Source organism: Psammomys obesus, unplaced genomic scaffold (genome assembly GCF_907164565.1).
Source record: "Psammomys obesus unplaced genomic scaffold, mPsaObe1.curated_primary_1811, whole genome shotgun sequence".
NCBI lineage: Eukaryota > Metazoa > Chordata > Mammalia > Rodentia > Muridae > Psammomys > Psammomys obesus.
Genome location: NW_026592118.1, coordinates 38413226 through 38435679, shown reverse-complemented (window position 1 = coordinate 38435679; position 22454 = coordinate 38413226). Strand labels below are relative to the sequence as shown.

Sequence of the window (22454 nt, the reverse complement as noted above, 5' to 3'; positions counted from 1 at the left end):
TTTTGTTTTGCTGGGAGAAACATACTTTTACATTTAGGGTCAGGATTCTTTTTGCATTTGATCTCTTCAGGGTGACTTTTTAAAAATAATAAATAATGTGTTGCATTCCTGGTACTTGGGCTTATGAAATAAAGATACATTTCCCAAGGTTGTGATGGCTAAGTGGTTATAGCCCTGGACTCAAAAGACAAATCTGACTTCATTATGACATCACCATAAAATATAATGCACTGTACAAATTTCTGAAAACTTCCCTTTCGAAACTAAGCATTAGATGTAAAAGCAAAAACAAAACAACAACAGTCAGAAAGTAAAAAAATCATACTTTTAACTGTCATCTTGAAAGTTATTTGTGAAGTATATATTTAAGCTTAAATTTGCTTGATCATGGTGTATCAAAACACTTCTTTTGATTATTAAAACTGTCTGCAGAAGTTGACATTCTGATCCTCATTAAATCAAGGCAGACATGACTTGTCGCTTGCTGGGGTTCTACACAATGTGCTATTTTGAAAACTAAAATTTACATCCTAAAAAATAATCTGAAAACTTGGATCAAGGGAATTGATGTTTACTAGAATAAAAAGCCTCACCAATTTGTTATTACTTTCTCACTTTAGAAACTGTCAAGCTAAACAAATAAGCAATCCTCACAAAATACAAAAACAGATTAAAAAAACAAAACAAAAACTATCTAATTGTTTCATGATTCTATCAACGTATTTCAGGGCACATATCTAAGCTCAGATGCATTCTACAGTCTTACATTTTACAACTGTGTTTAAATAAGTCTCTATGTTGAGAAAAGGTATTTGAATAAATGTTGGCCTATACAAAAATTTAAAATTGAATTCAGTTAAAAAAACATTTTAGGCTCAAATACAACTTTTTCCTTAATGATCTGACAACTGATTTAACAGCATGACTGGAACACTGTTACTAAGTGTGAATCCATTTGATAGGGAGCAAGGAGTGGAATACGAGCTGGATATTAAAGAAGATCTGATGGAGGCTGGCATAAACAAATACAGAATTTTGTATGAAGAAGTATACATGAGCTATGCATGAGGGAAGGGTGATAGCATGTTCCCAAGGCATGGGCACAAAGGCCTCTGAGCATTGCTGGGAGACTCACACAGGTGAGGGGTATGAGGCACAGGTTGTAAAGTTAGACTATGATCAGATAATTAGGGGTTTCAACACCAGAGGAAGGACATAGGCTATTTTTTTTTCCTGTAAAAAAAATAAGGGGATTGCAGCAACAGAGAGTCCACACATGGAATTACAGATATTGCCTGGTAGAATGGATAGAACCTGAGGACAAAAGGTAAGTTCAGGTGGACCAAAGGAAGAGATGTCAAAGATAAGGCTCATTCTACGATTCTCTAGAGTGGAGGGGACTAAAGAATCTATACTTTCAAAATTTTAAGAGCATAATCCAAATACTTTGTTGATACAAATTTTATTTTTCATGCTAAAATGTTTTTACAAATTTTATTGTGTCATACACAAGTATAAGAGCAACAATTACAAGTGAATTTAAAAAATAGCATTGGGGGCACTTCTATTCTCTTGTTCCTAACACAACTGTTTCCCTACATGAACAGCAATCATAATTGTAAGTCAGAACTGTACAAATAGTAAATTTAATAGATGCTACGTAATGGAGGCCACTAAAGAGCAAGTACACAGAACATATTTTACATTCTCTATTCCATAATTCAAATAAACTGTCAAGAGTTAAAGTTTAGTAATACTATCATTCATGCAATCACTGAACATCCCAAATCATTTTTCAATCCTTTTAAGTTTAGTTCTAAGGGAAATTATAGGATAAAGCACACAGACATGACTGGCTAATACTCTGCGTTTGAAGCCAGTCTCTGTGTAATGAAGTTCTGCATCTGGGACAGCCCGGCATTGTTCCTTGTCATCCTGAATAATTACAAGATGAACAACATGAACAGGACTTAAGAATCACCCAATACAACTGATGCAGTATCACCCAGAGTTCTAGTTTCTAAAATTCTGGGTGAAGTGGGACGATATGAACTGTCATCATCTACACGGTAGTCATATTACCTTTGGCCATTGGCACAATACTCTTGTGTTTCACAGCATACAAAATATCCTGAAAATGTTTCTCTTAAACACATTTCAATTAATGTAATTAAGCAGAAGGCAACAGCTTCCTTCTAGAAGTGTTAGACTTCACTATGAATAGCTCCTCATAATCTTGCTGAGTTAACTATGCGCTGCTTTGAGGGTTGGACACCAAATACACTATGTTTTCAACTTGGAGTCTGTGTTAAACGTATAAAAAGAACTACAAAGGGAACTGCAGTAACAGCCTAATACATGGAAATTCCACCTTTGTTCCTATAGTAATCCCATCACTGCTGGATTTAGTCAGAGAAAAGATAAGCTTCAAAACTCTTCTGGGAAACCTGTTCCTCAGCAAGCTAAAAACAAACAATGTAACAGCAATCAGAAACTGTGTTTGGGGACTGTGATGTAAACAGGTCTGAGATACAGAAGTTAAATTTTTGACCCAGTATATCACAAATACATTTGTTTTAATCTAAAAATATAACTTTGAAGAAATAATGATTTTTGAATCCAACTATGTACTAATTCTCTTTAAAAAGTTAAAGATAAATATCTTATTTAAAATCTCACTTCACAAAAACTGAGAGGAATAAAGCCGACCACTCTGAGATGTATTTTGAGCCAAGCAACTGTTGCATTTTAGTTACCTCAAACTCTTACCTGGTTTACCTTTTGATTATAAACCAATGACTTCATGTTTAGCACATATTTCTTATCAAAGAAGACAATATATTTGAAAATCTGAAAGTGTTCATGTATTTTAAATATATAAATGAAACTAGCTGCTAAAATAAGAAGCATTGTGTGAAGACATGTTAATTTAAGTACTTTAAAAAACATAGAATGGAGAAGAATCAGCAACACACCTGCCAACATAATATTCAAAATTATCCCACAATAGGCTAAGAACCTAAAGGATCCAGTAGGGCCAAGTTTCAAGTCTCCTAATATGTTACTTATACTGTGTTTTCATATTATCTCCTGCCTCTTCATACTTTTTCCCCAAGTACAAACTGCATGACCGGAAGTAAGTTATATTTTATTCTTGTAAAATTAATAAGAGAAAATAACTACTTCATTAATCCTGAGTAAACAGGAGTCAGAAGGAAACTAAGCACAAAATAAAGTCATGGTCTATTAACTTGCCTCAGGCAAGATGGCCATTCAAACAACTTCAAGAAATTTATCTCATGTCTATTATTTTCACACTGTACTTTGAATCTCAAATGTAATAATCTTATTTATAAATAATTCACACTGAAAATGTCAGTTTTATTTTTATTGGAATGATTAAGAAGTATTAAACATTAACACAAAAAAATTAAGCTCCAGATTTGGTTCTAAAGTTTTCTACATTGTTCAATTTACTTTTAGAGATATTTCAGTTAGCAATTCAAAGTTACCAAAATCCTAGCCCATCACTATTTACTTCAAGAACTTTTTTTTACATGCATTTGTGTGTGTGCATGCGCATTTATACATGGTATCATGTGACATCAGAGAACAATGTCAGTTCTCTCTACTGTCGCCTGCAGAGACTGAACTCAGGTGATCAGGCTTGGTGGCAATCATCCTTATCCACTCAACCATCTTGCTGGCCACTTCAAGTTTTTACTCATAATAACCTGAGTTACCATAGCTTTATGACAAATATTTTAAATGATAGGGCACAGGTATGAGAGACAGAGAACCTAGTTCTGGCCGCAAATAAAGTATTTACCAATATGTAATTTAAAAACAAATCTCAGTATCCTGCTGAAAAATCACATGAGACAAGCAGACAGAAGCGCAAGAGGCTGGGGCAGTGCTGGATTAGGGGGGAACAGACCTTCCACCTGAGAGCATGGAGCAGCACTGTCTTCACCACGTCCCTGGCTAAGCTCTAAAGGTACTCATGAAAACATATTAATATCTACCGGACAAAAGCCGGACTCAGTACTGACCTAAGAAAACCTAAACACCTCATTCATGCTCCCAAATGTTTTTATGCCTATCGTTCAGCCTCTGCAAAATATAGGTTTTGTTGTTGTGTCTCTTTGTTGTGGGTTTAAATTGTCAGCCTGTTACCACCCTGGCTTACTCAGGAGTTACTGGATTCTCCTTGAAGAGTCACAGCCATCTGCATCTCTCTTCCATTTATCTTTTACTTAGGTTTAAATGACAGACTTTTTTGTTCATTTTGAAATGACTCTAATATCATTAAAATTAGGCATTAAAACCAGATGTCTAGGTAGGATAGAATTTTCAATTCTAAGAGTTAAGAAAAGCTTTTAGGAACTGATTCACCGGGCGCAAAGGTTGCTGCCCTGTCTTGCCTCTTCCTCTTGCACATGTACTCTGGACGAAAGGGAAAACCAAACTTCTTCCCTTACCGTGTGCTATCCCAGACAAAAATAGACACAGAGGACCACAGAAAGTGATTACTATAGGAGACATAGGTAAAGGTTGATTCTGAAGAAAGGAATCATGATCCTGTGTACCATATGATGAAGGGTGAAGCCAGGATCAGGAAAAAGCACAACTGAAATCAGTTTTTCACATTTTGCTTTTTCACCTAACTCACTAAAATATAAAAGTTAACTGAGTAAACATGAAACTACATAGTTACTTGTCAGGTAGAGACACAGGTTGAGAAGCCAAACTAAAGATACCAGTAAACTTTATGTAATAAGATTAGACATTTCTAGACCAAAACCAAACAAACAAACAAACAAAAATAACCCAAACAACAAAACCAAAAAGAACCAAAAAACAAAACCTAAAAAACAAAACAAACCAAAACCAACAACAGATGACTCACTTACAGTCATGTCGAAAAGTGTATACATAATGAGATTGATTTGAAAAATGTAAGCAGACACATGTTCAGTTTCAAGGAGAATGGACGTAATCAGCAAGCACAGAGAAAGACAAATCCAAACAAAGACCAGTTTGACCAGAAGTGAATGACTGCAAAGGACGATCTGGGAAGCTGATGTGGTGTGTTAATGCCCAAGGAATGCTAATAATTAAAAAAAAAAAAAAAAAAAAAAGATTTTTAAAATGCTCACTCGCATCAGGAGTGCCTGCATTGTCATCTTCTGTGGCCTGGTAAGGCTGCTCCCCCCTCAGGGGGAGGTGATCAACGAGCAGGCCAATCAGATTATGTCAGCGGCAGTCCCTCTTCCCATTACTATGTAACCCACTTGGACACTGAACTGCCATGGGCTACATCTGTGCAGGGGTTCTAGGTTATCTCCATGCCTGGTACTTGGTTGTAGTATGAGTCTCTGGGAAGACCCCTGTGTTCAGATTTTCTGGTTCTGTTGCTCTCCTCATGGGGTTCAGGAGGCCCTCCCCTATTAGTGGACTTGGGGAGGGGCATGCGTGAAGAAGGGGGAGAGAGGGTGGGACTGAGAGGGGAGAAGGGAGGGGCTTATGGGGGGATACAAAATGAATAAAGTGTAATTAAAAAAAAATGCTCACTCACATAGGGAATATGGGGTGAATGCTAAGGAAAGATAAGAGAATGCTTAAAAGGGAGAATTAAGCTGTTAGAATTTACATTTTATACTTGAGAACAGACTAGCAAATAGACTACACATCACATCAGAACTAAGGTAGGCACTTGGGTATGGGAAATGGAAAACCCAACTTCTGACATAAGGAAAGAAAAAGAAGTTATGTGGGATCATACTTAGCTTCTATAGTTAGTGTTATATATTTTAAATTCTAAGGAGAATTTGCTGAGTGAAAGGAAAAAACACTTTATGGAAAATGACACTGAAAATATAAACTAACAAGGTGAACACATCCATCATACTTGAAAACAATGTTCGATGAAATTAAAATAAAAAAGAAATACTTAATGTTACTGCGAGGCACGTCAAATCAGTATGATGCAGTGGTTAAAGTTTTAAAGAAATCTATTTTATCTTGATGTTGCTGTCGGTGTTCAATGAAAGGATTTTTTGAATATATGAATTACTTTCCTTCCCTGAAACATTCCTAAAATCGATGGTACATAATCACTGTGAATGTGTCATAATTCTTAACATGAAAAGCAGAGCATCGATAGGTTTCACTGTGTATCTATTTGATGCCAGATCCCACATGTAGCTGGAACCTACTGATACTTTACAGGTTTCTAAACTTAATTTTCCTAATTTATTTTTTTATAAACAACTTACTTTACTTCTTAATCTGTATGACTTCATTTGACATTTATCAGAGCTATACAAAAGCCATGCAATTTATTTACAATACTGTACATTAAAGAGTATGTTTGAAGATACACAAAAAGTTCACAAAGCTATACATGAAACACTTACTGAGAGGTTCTTACAAAGTGTAAAAACAAAATTTGGCAGACTGTTATGGTTGGTCAATATTATGCAACCATTAGCTAGAAATAACACAAAAACATGCAAATGATTAAAATTTCAACAAATTAAAAGCTAAAAATATTTAGCTAATAGCTAAGTTGTCATATAGTTGAAAGACTACCATGTAAGAATGAGAATTTATAAAACAGGTCAGTTTTTAAAAGTACTCCATGAATAACAGGCTTTCAATAATTTCATATAAAAATCTTCATAAGCTATTTTTCAAATTATGTTCATGACTGAACTATATAATCAGAAGAGATATAGATTAAGTCTATCACTTTTATATAATTATTTATTGTATTTAGAGGAAGTCTTAATTTTTCACCTTGGGAACAAAGGTCAGAAGAAAGCCAATCAGTTAACTTACGATCGAGTAAAAGCTCTTGGTAGGAGCAAACCAGCAACAAGGAATGAGAGTTCAATAACTGTAAGGACCACACTCTGTTAGCTGAACCCTCCATGTCTGAGTGTGAACTTTAGTGCTCAATTAAAGATGTCCTTCTAGCCAGTACCTCCTCACTGACAGTTCCGAAGATGTCTCTGGTGTGTCACTGGCTCAAATTACATCTCCTTTAGAGTTTACTCTTGTGGCTGGAGGACGTTTAGATACTCAGACTGGGCCAACTGGTAAGTGGTGTTCCTCCCACAGTCGACATACTGGTACCTCTCCTGAGATATTTGCTCAGAGTGTCCAAAGTATGTTGTTGTTACAGTAACTCTAAAAATGAAATAGATGGAAAGAATTCTCCAAGTTATATATCAAAGTTATCCCAAGAGAGTTATTTGAGGATAATATCAATGAAGTGTGAACTTTTATCTCATAAATTAATGTTCTAAAATCACTTATTGTGAACTATAATTATCAATTATTGAATATTTGGTATTAAGATGAGAACATTATAGACATGGGATTCTTAAGAAGTATTTCTCAAGCAGACTCAAAAATGTTAACCTAGCAAACCCTACCCAATAATTATCTGCTTATACAATATAGAATATATATACTTATAAATAAAAACATATAAATATAATTAAAACAGTTTATCACAAGTTTAAAAAGAATATGGTTCCATCATCATAGGAAAATGGAAAATTAAATGGCAACCAATGGTCAAAATATCAAATAAAAATATTCTATTTACATAACACCCAATTTATCAACACAAGGCATCACTCCCCCTTTTGCTGTAAGTTTACTTATGAGGGCACAAAGAAATAGCTGCTGGCCCATCCTCTCTCTGTTAACCGTGTCATCTGCCTGAGCTCCCACAACAGCTGCGGGTCTTTAGCTGTGCCTCTGAGAAAACATACTCTAGCTAGCTAAGTGAGAAAACATTGACATTTTACACAGTACTCCTGTAAGACTGATGGTCCGTCAGAGATGGCTTTCATAGGGATATCCTACAAGACATTACAAACTCAAGAGCCTTGGCAAGAGCTATCTTTGCAAACATGGCTATACTTACTGCATCTTGAGTACTATGTTGTGTACTTTGATGGAGAGCAGTGTACAGAAATCACTGTTAAAGAAATTAAGATAGAAAGAGCAATGTTATTACATTCTCGACTTAAACCTAATTGAGAAACTGAATACTGATTTTTCTGTCTTGTATTTTTTCCTTGAAATGGAATATGTTGGCCTCAATAATCTTTCCCATCTTAGCCTCTGAAATAAGACTCTCTAAGAATATATAAGCAATGCTGGGGAGATGGCTTAGTGGGTAAAATGCTTGCTGTGTAAGTTTGAGGACTTGAGTTTGGATAGCAAGCACTCAGGCGGAAAGCCAGACATAGCATGATAAACTTGTAAACCCACTACTGGAGGATATTAGGGGCTTGCGTGCCAGCATGCCTCTACATTCTTAGTCTTAGACCCTGTCTTAGAGAATGAGGTAGCGACTGATAGAGGAAAATGCTCAGCTACAACCCCTCTCTCCACAAATGTATGCACATGTGAACCTTCACAAATGCAATCCAAACAAACACACACACAATTAAAAAGTTACCAGAACTACAAGTCCAGAGCAGAGTATTCTCATACAATACAAATTTTAGTACTTTTATATTAAAGCACCATGAATATAAAGTAAAATGATAATGAAAACTGAAAGTTATTTATGTGTATACATGTATGTATACATATACACACAAAATCCTGAAAATAAAAATAAATTTTATGAATATATATGTTATCTATGCTGTAGAGTGAAAAAAATAAAAGCATGTTTAAAGAACACAGCAAACATTCCCCAAACTGGTCTTTTTAATTGATAAGGTTATAAAAATTAAGGAAACAAATCATAACTTACTACATGTAACTCATTTCCTCTGCAATAACTGTGGGTACCGTATAATCAATCTGAAAGCAAAAACAAAAGATAGCAAGAAAAACATATCAACAGAGGCTAGGATCCAAACACCAAACGTGGGAATTATACCTCACAACTTTTCAAGAGTTAGAAATCTTTTCTTTAATGAACCTGGTTTATGCTCTGGACAAATTTCCCAGCCGTGTCTCTGTAGATGCCCCACCTTGTTCCATTTTAAAGGAAAATGGTGACGAACCATGCATCTCACACCATGTCCCCATTGGGCCTTACCTGCTTCATGTCAAGTGGACCAATATTAGTTATGTTGTTTAAGCGCGCCTTCCCAATAACTGTTTTTGAAAACTGAACTTGAGCAGTGATGTTTTCAACTTCAACGGAATAATAGTTATTGTTTGTTATATTTAGTGTGTTCTGCAAAAAAGGAGGCAGGAAATACACATTATCTTTAAATAAACACACAAATGTGAACTCAAAGTTATAAATCGAATGACTTTAATTTGACTATGCCTCATTTATTGGGAAAAGAATATTAGCAAAAATGTCAAAGGACATTCATAGAGAACTATGTGTATAATAAACATTCAATTCAAAATTTTGAAACCAGACCCAGAAAATGTATTCCATAAAAATACGAAAAAGTAAATATTAGAACATATATTTAACAATTTTAGCAAAAGTTGGACTAAACATAATTTTTTTATTGTTTCTTAGCTTAAAATTTTTTTGTTTGTTGCTTCACATTGTTATATATTTACAAAAATATCGAGTTGGTTTTCTCCCCCATTCCTTTCTTTTTTCTTCTTTTTCATATTTTTTTTATTCTTTATTAATTACACTTTATTCACTTTGTATCCCCACTGTGGTTCCCTCCCTCCTCCTGTCCCAATCCCTCCCTTCCTCTACCCTCTGCATGCATGCCCCTCTCCAAGTCCATTGATAGGGGAGGACTTCTTTTCCTTCCTTCTAATCCTAGTCAATTAGGTCTCATCAGGAGTGGCTGCATTGTCTTCTTCTGTGGCCTGGTAATGCTGCTTCCCCCTCAGGGAGAGGTGATCAAAGAGCAGGCCAATCAGTTCATGTCAGAGACAGTCCCTGTTCCTATTACTATGGAACCCACTTAGACACTGAACTGCCATGGGCTACATCTGTGCAGGGGTCTTAAATTTTATTTAAATTTTTATGTATTATACACATGTCTTTACCAACAATAGTACTCTAGTCAGTACTTAATATTTTTTAAAGGAAAACCAATTTCTTTTTCTTTTCTTTTTTCTTTTTTTTTTTTTTCAGGCAGGATCTCATGAAATCCTACAGGCTTTGGACTCACTAGGAAGCTAAAGATGACCTTGAATTTCTCCTCCTACCTCCGGCTCTACAGTGCTCTTATTACAGGCATGCACCACCAAGTCTGGTTTTTTGTGGCAACTGGGACTAAACCAGATCTTTTTGAATGATAGGCAAGAACACTACCAAATGAGTGGCATTATCAGCCTACTTAAAAGAAAGTGGCATTATACCCTACCTGCCGATAGAGATTACAGCAGATTGATACGGAAAGAAAAAAGGTTAGATCCAAATCTGCAGCTCAACCTGGCTTTTACTTTGAAGTTTTTGCTCTAATCTTCCGGTCATAACATTCAGGCACACAATACCACGGCCAGTTTTGGTTTACATGTTTTACATTCACAACTATTCTATCAAATTACTTTAAAAAGTAATGACAGCATCTTTCATGAAGGAAAATGTGGTGTGATCTCAGCTGAAATGTGCATGAGCATATGTGTATTTTTCAGAAATAAGCATATGAGATTGCTTGATTATACACAGAAAGGTCTATATGTAGGCTGATGTCTATACATTGTTAGCAATTACATGTATATATTGAGAGTTAAGTTTTCACAGAAGAGTCAAAACCATTATGTATTACAGGAGTTTCCAAGTGTCTAGAAATAAACATTTAGTATTTCAGTTGCACAGTGCAAGTGTGTGGTACTGTGGTGTTACGATAAACTTTGGTTCCTGGCTGACAACTCCCAGCCCATTTACATTAATTATGTCTTTTTGTCCATCTGCAGTTGGCTATCCTTCAATCATGCTGATGCAGCTAATGCTTCATAAAAGCTGAAAAAGGCCTCAGACAATTTCCATGCAGATAACACTTGTGCTGAGAACATGGCACACCTCAATTCCATGAGGGCAGAAGTCCCTGCCCTCTGCCTTTTAGTCATCTTTTCATCTGTCTGCAGCCCTAGAATATCTTCTTTTAATGAACCAGTAAACGTAAGTGTACTGCTCCCTTGAGTTCTACGGGTTTTTAGGGAAATTAACCAAACATACGGGACAGGTTATGAGACACCCAACTGATAGTCTACCGTAAGTTTTAGGGGTCTGAACCCAAAACTGATACCTGAGGTGGGAAACACGCATAGGCTGTTGGGAATGAACCTCTAACCTGTGAGGTCTGAAGACTACTGATAGTTGGCCAGTGTCAGAAGTGAATGAAATTAGCGGACACGCGGCTCATTTGTTTTGCAGAATTGCCTGCCTGGTGCTGGAGAGATATTCTACAAGTTGGGATGACAGAAGCCATGGGGCAGGAGATACGGCACTTGGCTTGGTTTAGTTTGATCCAGAGAATCCCCATACATTCTTGGTTACTATAAATAAAAGTAATAGTTATTTTGTACATTGCTATGACTAAATACTTGATAAAAAGCAACTGAAGAAGGGCTTATTTCTGCTTATAGCTTGAAAAACTACAGTCCTTCAGGGAGGAGGCTACATGACGGCAGATGCCCGAGGAAGCCGGTCTCACGCACATCCTCACTTAGACTAATAAATAGACTAATAAATGCTGCTGCTTAGCTTGCCTTCTCCTATTCTCTCCAGCACCTCATCCTATAAAACAGGACTGCCCACAGGTAAGGCGGGTCATTCCACCCCAACCTAATACAGACAGTCCTCACATGATACCCACAAGCTTGTCTCCTAGATGCTTCTAGATCTGTTAAGTTGACACTCAACATTAACACACACAAAGTACTAATGCTCACCACATATTTCCACATATTTAAAGGGGCAGGAAGAATGCAACTCTGGTACCTTCAGCTTTTGACCTATGACCCCTCCAGCCTTTTACTTCAATGTCTTCTAGTGAGGCCTACTGTTCAACTCAACAGAAATCATTTATGACCTAAAGTTCAATATTCCTTAATTTGATTATTAGAAAGTATATAAGACAGTGAGAATTCTTGCTTATTATTAAAAGTTCAGCAAGACATTCTCATTTAAGTACACTTGTATCTAAAAGGAAATGACATACTCATGAGAACTCTTCCAAGCAGACCACAGCATACCCTGAGCTTAACGCATGAACAACTATAATGGCAAAAGTGATTACATACTTCCCCTTTCCAATGCAGTGGTTAGAAAACCTTGCTCTTCTTAGCCAAATGTAATGTGTAAATGTAGGTAAAAGATCTGTGAAGTTTTTAAAGTTTTAAGACTGTATAATCCCTTTTCAAAATTACATTTGTGATAAACCCAGAGTCCATTTTCACATGTTCTAACTTAAAACAATCAGGTCACCACTTCATTTTTAAACAGAATTAAGGAAAGTCTGTTAAAGCTGACAGAAATTTTCTTTCATAAAAGGTTGGAAAGCAAAAACATTGTATTTATAACATCCATTGAATCAACTGTTAATACCTTTCAAACGTTGAAAAGTAAACTGACTATACTTTTTTCTTTTGCCAGAAGTTGTTTACTTGATCTACCTACAAAATCATCTTCATATGTTAAATGATTTTCAATATACTCAACTGCCTTAAGATGCTACTTACCCTTTTTGGCAGAACCAGACATGTAGTAGGTTCGACACAGCAGAGTCACGAAAAATGCAGAAGCAAGGGTCGTTGGCAAACATTCTCTGAACAGAGTAAATGGGTGGCTGAGCAAAACAAAGATGGGGTCAAGGACTTCTGCACAAGCGTGCACTTACCGTGATATTTAAATAGATGGTTCGCTTTTGAAGATCATAACTGACATAGGCTGATTTTACGCCAATATACTTCACATCAATAGATCGAGGGAAAAGGAAAAACACAGCCAACCCAGACAGGAGCAGGCAGACAGACACAGATGCCATCACATACAGCTTTCTGTAAAGGAAAACAGTAATTACCTGTGTCATCCAAAATTTATACATAGAGCAACATGTCAGGGAATTTCTTTTCATTTGATTTTTTTCTTTTTCTCTTTTTTTTTTTGGCTACATATCACACCAGCAAGAAAACACAACTAATTTTACCAAATTTTCATTCAAAAACTATTAGGTAAGGTTGGAAATATTAAGGGTTAAGATAATCTCTTTGGAAGATGAATTGGCAGTTTTGGAAAACGAGATTTCAGACTTATAATGACTTAGTGAACTGATTTTTTTCAATCCAATTTTCACATTAGAACCAAGTTTAGGACCCTTATAGAATTCAGGCCTCCATCTGCATTCCTGAAGCAGGGTTTACACTGTATAGTCTCACTTCCTGTCATGATAAAACCTGGAAGCTCGCCACCTGACATAAATGCATGGCTTCCTGCCCTCACTACTGCAGGTCCTTTTCAGTCTCCCTCCCAAAGTACTCATGTATTCAGTTCTAATAATATTGTTTACATTTATCAACTTAGTGTGGAAGATGTTACTGTGTTGTGAAAAGAGGTAATGTTACTATATATAAGAGAAAAAGATAAAGAACCTGCATGTCTTTGCTATCCATTTAATGACTCTGAAATGTATATTTTCTTCTATGTTATACTCAAAACTATGGTTTCAGATTTCTTGGTCACTTCAATATATATCAATCTACCAAGAGCCAACTTCATTCTAAGTCCTGCATTCCTTCCCCTTCCTTGTAACCCATCATTTTATCTGGTCTCTGATCCCCCAAACTTCCTATGCCTCAATTAATTCAACTGCATACATCTTATAACATTTGCTTAAAAAGTTCCTAATGATTTTCTAGGTATTTTAGCTCCCTAAAGAAAGATGATTGATTAAAAAGAAATAATGCAAACAAACAAAATGTCTCTAAATTGCTACCACTAAGTCCACTGATGTTCTATGGAGCAAACCAGCCAATTCCCACTCATTCACTGTGGAATTTCTTCAATCTTGGTAGTAATGGTCCCCAAGTCACAATAAGCAGGAAAGCTTATATTTGCCATGCCCACAAGATATCCACAGGCCCTAAACACCACTGGTACAAACGCAATATAAAAAACATTATGATCAAACATCTTAACTTTGCTTGGTCTCCTACTCTTCATTAGATTGTTTTAATTACTCTCTAGGTACACACACATTTGCTTGCTTTGCGTTACTTGAGACAGGGTCTTAAATATCCTAGAGAGACTCATACTTAATACACAGCTGAGGATGGGCTTCTGCTTCTGATCTTCCTGCTTCCGCCTCCTGGTGCTGCGATTACAGGTGTGTACCATCATGCCTGCCTAGTTTTACTATATTTGACAACTATCTTATTTGGTATAAATGTCTCCAATTTGCTGAATCCTTCCGTGTCCTGATAGAAAATACAAAGTGCTCATTCATTAGTGAGGCATGAGAATGCTTGCTCTCACTCAGTACTGCCAATAAAGCATGTTGACAAAATGCTGGGCTTTTGCCACTCTGATAGCACTGCTATTTCTTTAAGGAACAAGGTGAGAGTGTACTTCCCTACATTTAAAGGTCGTTTAGATTTCATTTTTGTGAGGTAATCTCCACAGCTTCGGTTCTTACCTCCCTTCGGGTATCTTTTCAGACTTTGATACTCTGCACAAAGGGGATCAGTCCTCTCCATGATAAGATTTGCAGACATTACAATTACAAAGCATTACATTCTTGTTTTATCATTTGTATTTTCACTTCTATATTGAGTCAAATGTGTTTTTCATCACTAGGATTCTAAATCACAGCTGTTGAAAAGGTTTTCTACTCTGACATTTTAAGTCTTGCCCAACTCTTCACCTTTTCACCTCTACACATTTTAAAATAAAAGGCCACATTAAGTTCACACAGTGCTTAGCTGACTTTAATTCCATGATGGCTAAATATTTAATTCATCAGCTTATTTGAAGTTTCATAGCCAAGAAGAAGTTAGCCAATTTGATCTTCTACTCCTTATTCACTAACAGAGCCTTTTGCTTACTGTTCAAAGGGCTTTTCTTCAAGCCTCCACAGCCCAGGGTTTTCACTAGCATGTCTCAGGGTAAGGGTGTCTCTTTCTGGTACACCGAACAAGACCTCCTGTTACTCTAGTCATGTGTCCTTTAAGTGAAGAGTTAGTACACAACCCCAGAGCTCTCATTTGCTTCTACAGAGGTTGCAATTATATACACATTCAGCATTTAAAAAATTTTTTTTTTATTTTCTGTCATTTTACTCACGTATGTATGTACTCATGTAACTATGTATCTATGGTTGTTTGAATAAAATATGTTAATATATATGAATACTTAGTTGTCTGGGCATAATATTACTTGAGAAGGATTAGCAGGTGTGGCCTTGTTGGAGAAGTATGTCACTGGGGGTGGGCTTTGAGGTTTCAAAAAGCCCAAGCCAGGCCCAGTGTATCTCTCCTGTAGTCTGTGGATACAGATGTATGCTTCTCCAGCACCATGCTTGCCTGTGCATTGCCATGCTCCCTACCATGACGATAATGGACTAAACCTCGGACATAGTAAGCCAGCAACAATTAAATGTTTTTGTTCATAAAAGTTGCCATGGCCATGATATCTCTTCCCAGCAACACCACACTTACTAAGACAGTCTATGCTTACATGCTTCCTCTTTATCCCATTTCTCATATTTTCCAGGGTATCTTGCTTGTACTGTGCACTTCCACTTTTATTTTTAAAAAGTATTTTTCTAGATATTTTAAGGGGTCTCTGAACTCTTTTTCATATCTTCCCATCAGTTATCTCTTTTCTGAACTTTCCAATATCTGATACAAGCTACCGTTGTACCTTTTGTAGTTTAAATGTTACATATATTTAAGTACCCATTTGCTTTTTTATTTCGTTTTTTTTTTAGTATTTTATTGCATTCATGTTCAACTTTCCTGTATATTCATGATGCTCATGTTTAATTAAGAGGTCTTTGTATCTTCAAAAAAGGATTCTACCTTGAGTAATGGGATGGTCCAGGTTGGATTGGCCCACAGGGGTACTCAGCCCCTTCTGACCTTCTCAAGGCCACAGTGGGTTTTCTACAATCTGTTCCTCTCACTCTAACAAGCCATTCCCAAAAAATATCTGCTAAGAGTGTTGAGATTAGGCTTCTTCTTTGGGGCTGGAGTATCTGCTTTCTACATCTGGACTATTAGGATCATTATTTGCTTCTCTTCAAAAGTCCATACATCTGCTAAGCATGCTCAGGTCTCTGTGGTCATTGTGCTTTGAACAGTCATTATTATTCAGCAGACAGTGAGAACACATGTGCCTGATGAAAATGTCTTGTGTAGGACATGTGTGTGCTAATGCCACTATTTCACAACTCTTTTAATAAACAGATTTCTGAAGATATAGGTACCATGTTTTCAAATTCTCATCCCAATCAGTTATCTATTTTTGTTGTTGTTTAAACACACAAGGCATATGATAGCATAACTTAACTACTAGAGACACTTTTCTTCTTCAATGTCTTAACTTCAGTAATCACTCATTCAAAGTTTGAAAGTAAAAATGAACAAACAACAATAAAAGAAAAAAACGTATAATCACTTACGTTCTTCTTGGCCGTAACCGCTGATCACTGTAAGGAATCAATGCCACCAGTTGGTTTTCTTGCCCTAAAAGTGAAAGGTGTAGGTTTAAACTGTTATTAACGTGAATAATTAAAAACAAGGTGGTGCTCTATCAAAAACTGGCTTTAGAAGACCAGAAAACTTCTCTCCTTAGTATTTTTTTTTTTTTGAAGACATCTATTTTTTTATACCGTACTCTGCCTACATATATGCTACACACCAGAAGAGGGCACCAGATCTCATTATAGATGGTTATGAGCCACCATATGGTTGCTGGGAATTCAGGAAGTGCAGACAGTGCTTTTAACTGCTGAGCCATCTCTCCAGCCCTCTCCTTAGTCCTTTAGTAACTGTTTTTATTTTTCAAAATTATATTATGGTTCTTTATATTATCCAAAAATAGTGTAAATAATGAGGGCTCTACTAGCCTTTGATCCAATAGTTATAAAAACAAAAAAAACCTGAAAATTCCTGGCTTTCAGGGGATCGTATTGCAGCTTCTCTCAGCTCCACTGTTTTCCATTCAAACTAATTTGACTGAGGATAGAAGAACACATTTCTGCTGCCCATTCCTGGAGCCTCAGCAGCTAAATCAAAACTGCTATTCTAAATCTCAAGCTTTCAAACGCTCTCTGTTCCCATCTGTAATTCAAGTGACCCGTAAAGGCAATTACACAATATTGCCTTACTTCACACTCTCTAGAACCACAATTTCAAAACCCAATTCTCGGAATTGCCTCCTTTATCATAATTCTTGGTTGATAATGTGACACGTGGAAGGAGTGTCCCTAGCAGTACCTTGATAAGATTTTTCAAATGTCCTAACTTACAGGACAGAAAGAGGCTTGGAAGAAAGAGATAAGTTCGTTTAACTCATAGCATCAAACAAAGAAAAGCAGCAAGTGCTTCACATTCCTTTCCAGTACGCTGAGGAGAAAGTGACCAGGGCCACACTCACTGCATTCTGCTCTTGGAACCAGGAATCAACCAAGTAACAAAACCTCTTTAGTCACCAGCCTGCTTTCTGTGGCCTTCTCTGTTATCTTGCCATCTTTTCAAGACCTAAAATAAGTTCATGGAAAGAATTCATAATCTTTCTCCCAGTTTCACTGTGGAATATCTTGGTCCCTTAGGTCCAGTGGAGACTTTCCTGAGTGCTATCCACTGCTGATGACTTAGAGAACTTGTCTTCGGACCAGTGCTTTTACCTGTCACTGCAAAATAAGCCCTCTATTTCACAGAGCCTTCTGACTCAAGTTTCTGATTTAACAGTACTGCCCACCTACCTGCTCTACGTTCCTATTTGAGAAGCGCTCTGTACCCTCTGCAGGGGTGCCCTTGGCACTTATGCACTAGCTACCATCTCTCTGCTCCCACCCATGGACACTGCTCCAGTAACTGTCCCATCTCCTGTGTTCCCCATGTGTTCTCTATGGACCACTTTCTCAGCATGCACACATCTGCTTCTTACTCCATTCCAAAGAGACCACTTCTCTTCCTTCCTGTCCTAGAGCAAAACTCACAAAATCTTTTTCCTCTCTGTAAGATGCCACATTATCCATCCCCACAACTTTCAGCATCTATCAATTCAAGAAAAAAATTGGCTTCACTCTGACAGTGTGTGCACATGCTGGTGCAACTATTCAAAGTTTAAATAGTAGTACTCTTATAAAGATCCCAATGGCCTTCACATTACCAAACTAATGGGTAGCCCACATAGCCTAACCTGTCATCAGCATTAACAGTGGCTCTCTCTTCCCTTCTGAGTGCATTTCCTCTGTGTACCTTCTGGGACATCACAGATAGAGATTTCCTCCTCCCTGTCTAGCTGCTCTCTCCTGTGCTACTGTTCCGCAAATGTTGCATTGTCCCAGAGTTCATGCTACAGTCTCTTTCTTTTATTCTATCCAAATTGCTAAGCAGACGGTTTCCCTATCAAGTTCCACTTGAAGTGTCATTCTAAATCAAAGACACTGGCTAAGAGAAGCTCTGAAATTCAGACCCTTACAACTGACTGCGTAGTAAAACCTCATTTTGACGTCAAACATTCTCAAACATACATCTGAAATTGAGTTCCTTATCTCACTTCTGACTTACACACTCACAATTTTTTATGCCTGTTTTAATAGTTACTTCATTCTTTAAATTGTTGGAAAGGAAAAAGTATTCCACAATCCACACCCAGGCTACCAAAAAGCCTACTGGTCACACCTTAGAGACATGGCTAGATGGACAGAAACAGTTTTTCCCTACCACACTGGTGCATTACTTTCTTCAACTACAGTACTTCTTCTATTCTTAAGCGGCTACTATCCCCAGCAAGACAAAACCACCATTCAGTAGCCTATGCATTCAACCCCATTTAACGCAAGACACTTTTCAGAGACTCTGGAATTTCTCATACAATCACTTTGTCCTCTAGGTCTCACAAGGGTCACCCACTGACTTTTACCAAGTAGAAAAGGAGAACAGTACGACAAAATTTTATTATTTTTCCTTCCTATGAGCACCCTATAAATAGCACTGGAAGGACGATTTTTTTTTTTTTTTCTGTCTTCTCCATGGCAAATCACAAGCTCATTTTTTCCTACTTGGCTCTTCTTCATAAACCATGGATTTCCTTTCAAAAAAAGCTAATGGGGCATAAACAACTTACTGTTTAGATAATGAATTACTGAACCATGTACCTACAAGTATGGCAATATGACTGTGCTGTGGCTCCCAATGATGTCACAAAGGACTCATCCTCAGTGGAAACCACAGTGAATACTAGCTGCAAGAGCGGAAAAGCAAGGAAAAACAAAAACAAAAACAAAAACGCTAGATGTGCTGAAGTCATTTCTATTACTGCTTTAGGAACATTACTGTTTGCTTTTGTGTCTGAGTAAGCAAAATTAGTAAGTTTTAACTTTGAATCTTTGAAAATAGGATTGCACAAGGCCATAGTTTTCACATTGTTTGAGCAAATGTTTGGATTCCCTCCTAAGAGAACAGCGGTGCAGTGCACATACCCCTGGGAATTCTTCCTGTTCCTTGGCAAGTGGGACAGGTGACACTGTCTCTTCCCGTAAACTCCACGTACGGAAACTGGGAGACGTCTCCGTTTCTTCCGTCTTCATTATGCACTTCATTGCTAACCAGTCCGTTCCTCATACTGTCTGTCGATGTGACCCCATCATAACCATCTTCTTTGTTTGAATGCAAAGGTAAATGAGAAAGAGACTTTCCCATGTCTAATGAAAAAAAAAAATCTGACAGTAAATTCCATGGGAACAAAATCCTCTCAGACTCTATGGGACAGTAAGAGGGTTAGACAAGTGCAAAGGACTTCTAGGATTAAAATTATATTCAATCAAAATAATGTCTGACATGAGGGAGCCATTGTCTAGGACTCAGAGCACTTTTCTAACAAAATGTTATGGAATGAAATCCTGTCAGACTGGTAATAAGAACAAGGTTCAAAATGGTAAGTAACATTAGGCAAAAGTCGACAGTGTAGACTCTAGGCCTTCTCAGGGTTCTCAGAAAAGAAATATTCTCTTAGGGTTTTTTTGTTTTGTTTTTAGAGAAAAACATAATTTAATTCTAAAGCAGTCGGCACTAAAGGTGAAACTGATCGTTGGCTTATTACAATAATGTCTATCACCAGCTAATTTCAAAGTGACACATTTCACTCATTTAAAATTGATGCTCCTTTGAGTTTCACCCTTAGAATTCTTACTTCAAACATTTGCAACAAGTATTTACAGCAAGGAAAAAAAAGCCTCTGTGAAACAAGTTTTTGTTAGTTTGCTTTCTTAAGCTATGAACATTTTTTTTTTTCTGTATCAGTTTGGCACTTAAAATTAGGATACAAATATTCGAAAACAGTAAAAAACAAAACAAAATAAAACAAAAAAACGTTACCATACAAAGTAGCACAATTTAGTACATTAAAATTATTAAAATTTAGTCAAATTTTCTGAGCAAGAGTTTAAATAACAGAATCTTAAAGACCAAGTAAGCATGCTTAGTGCTAGGAGTTATACAGAAATAAACCCTCCAGGTATATCATACAGTAAGTAATACTGCCAATAAAACCCTGCAACTTCATCATTGAAAAGAACATGAAAAGTCACTTGATACAACATGCTGATATTCTGGGAAAAAAATTAATAGACAAACAAAAATTTTTAAATGGTACAATTCCATTCTTCCCATGGTTAATCATATATCATTTATCAGCTTCTAAATATAAATTAGGAGATCACATATACCTTTAAATTATTTTATTTAATAAATAAAACTAATAAGAAGTAATTCATATCACCCAATATAAAGAAAATTCTGCTTTTCAAAATTTGAACACTATTTGTTTTATTCACACACAGTTTACACAGCAGTCTTAAAAAAAAAAAAAAAACAACTTGAGTGGTATAAAGTAAAAGGGTAAAAAAAAATGAATAAAAAATACTTTTTAAAAGTTTTATGTGCGCAGTGCCTACCTGAGCTCAAAAACATTAATGATTGGGACTTCCAAACATGCAGTATCTTGATTTGGCTCAACGATAGCAAATCAGAGCCAAACCTCACTTGCCTGCCACAGGTGCCCAGGGTGAATTTTAATCATCACTGTTCCCTCACACTGTGACCTTTGAAGCTATGCAGAACACTGGCTGCTCTGCAATCAGCTGTCCTGGTGTGTATTCCCTTTTGGTTGACACATGGTGTCAACCCAGGGGTGAGAACTGTGCCCCACCGACGGCAAAAGGCTATGGGGACAGAGCTAAGGGGCCCTGATCTCGGCAGGCTGTCTTACTCTGATCCACAGCAACCTTAACATACCCTGGTGAAGGCAGGTTTGGGAGCGCCCCAGATAACCCCAGGTTTCTTGCCCAGCTCTTCTTGAGGCTGCTGACAGGCCTAACCACTGTCACTTTGGAGACTTACTTGAGGTTTTTAAGAGGGGTGCTAGGTCCCCTTCGTCTCCTCCCTGGGCTCAATGTTTATGTGGCGGTCCTGTGAACTCAACACGGTTCTCAGACGGCCTGGAAACAGGGAAAAAGACAAATACAGCACAGCATCCAACCGAGATGTGTCACATCTGGTTTGTTTTCTTTTTCCCTGTGCAGATGCGGGGTTAGTTCCGAAGGGCTCCGGAGGGACGGAAGCCAGCGCCTCCCAAAGGGCGCCACAAGCAACACCCCCAACCCCCGAAAGAAATGAACATCGGAGCCACCTTGCAACTAGAACCGGACAACCCCGGGGCCACTCGGCGGCTCAGATCAAGGGCCCTGGCGCCGCCCGAGCCGAAGCAGGCGGGAGGCCCGAGGTGACAGCCGCGCACCCGGCCCGCCGCGGCCTCCCTCTCCGCTCGGGAAGGGATCGTGGGCCCCACGGCCCGGGTCGCTCACCGGGAGCGCGGCGCGGTCTCGGGATGCTCCGGCGCGGGCCGGCCGCAGCGTGGGGTCACGGCGTCCCCGGTCCCGGGGCGGAGCGCCGGCCTGCGAGCAGCCGAGCGCGACGGGGGAGGGGCAGGACACAACCGCAGCCGCTGAGCCGGGCGCCGCGGAAGCCTGCGCGTGCGCCTGCGCGCCCGGTCCCCAGCCCCCCGGAAGGCGGAGCCGGACCCCCGCGAGCGGCACTGCGCGTGCGCCCTTCCCCGGGCCTGGCCGCCGGAAACGAGGCGCTCCTGGGCGTGCGCTCACCTGGTCTGGGCCGCTGTCCGCTCTCTGGACGGCGAAGTTTGGAGACAGTGCAAGTTGCGCTGGTGCGCGAATAATTGTTTTGTTTTTGTTTCCTCCCCATCAGGCTGGTTCCTTTTGTGAAGGGGAGAAATGTGCACCATCGCAGTTTTCAACGTCCGGGTA

General features: G+C 38.1%; 1 protein-coding gene across 2 annotated transcripts; it reads right to left on the bottom strand.

Annotated features, from left to right (window-relative positions):
* Positions 1-1443: 1443 nt before the first annotated feature.
* On the bottom strand, positions 1444-22078 carry Tmem106b (transmembrane protein 106B). Of its 2 annotated transcripts, none has more exons than XM_055612675.1 (9): positions 21999-22078; positions 21535-21632; positions 19617-19838; positions 16587-16650; positions 12807-12966; positions 9077-9217; positions 8786-8835; positions 7943-7996; positions 1444-7194 (listed from the first exon to the last, which is right to left on the bottom strand). In XM_055612675.1, exons 3-9 carry the CDS (start codon positions 19834-19836, stop codon positions 7056-7058), a joined length of 828 nt encoding a protein of 275 aa, XP_055468650.1. In that variant the 5' UTR covers positions 19837-19838; positions 21535-21632; positions 21999-22078; the 3' UTR covers positions 1444-7055. The 2 variants fall into 2 exon arrangements, with proteins under 2 accessions (XP_055468650.1, XP_055468649.1); XM_055612674.1 differs by lacking the exon at positions 21999-22078 and adding an exon at positions 21824-21903.
* Positions 22079-22454: the final 376 nt, after the last annotated feature.

Coding starts and splice junctions, on each gene's coding strand:
- Tmem106b (XM_055612675.1), bottom strand. CDS start 19,836: ATGGGAAAGTCTCTTTCTCATTTACCTTTGCATTCAAACAAAGAAGAT. Junction 12,967..16,586: donor CGGTTACGGCCAAGAAGAAC/GTAAGTGATTAT, acceptor TTTCCTTTACAG/AAAGCTGTATGTGATGGCAT. Junction 7,997..8,785: donor GAGGAAATGAGTTACATGTA/GTAAGTTATGAT, acceptor TTTCTTTAACAG/TGATTTCTGTACACTGCTCT.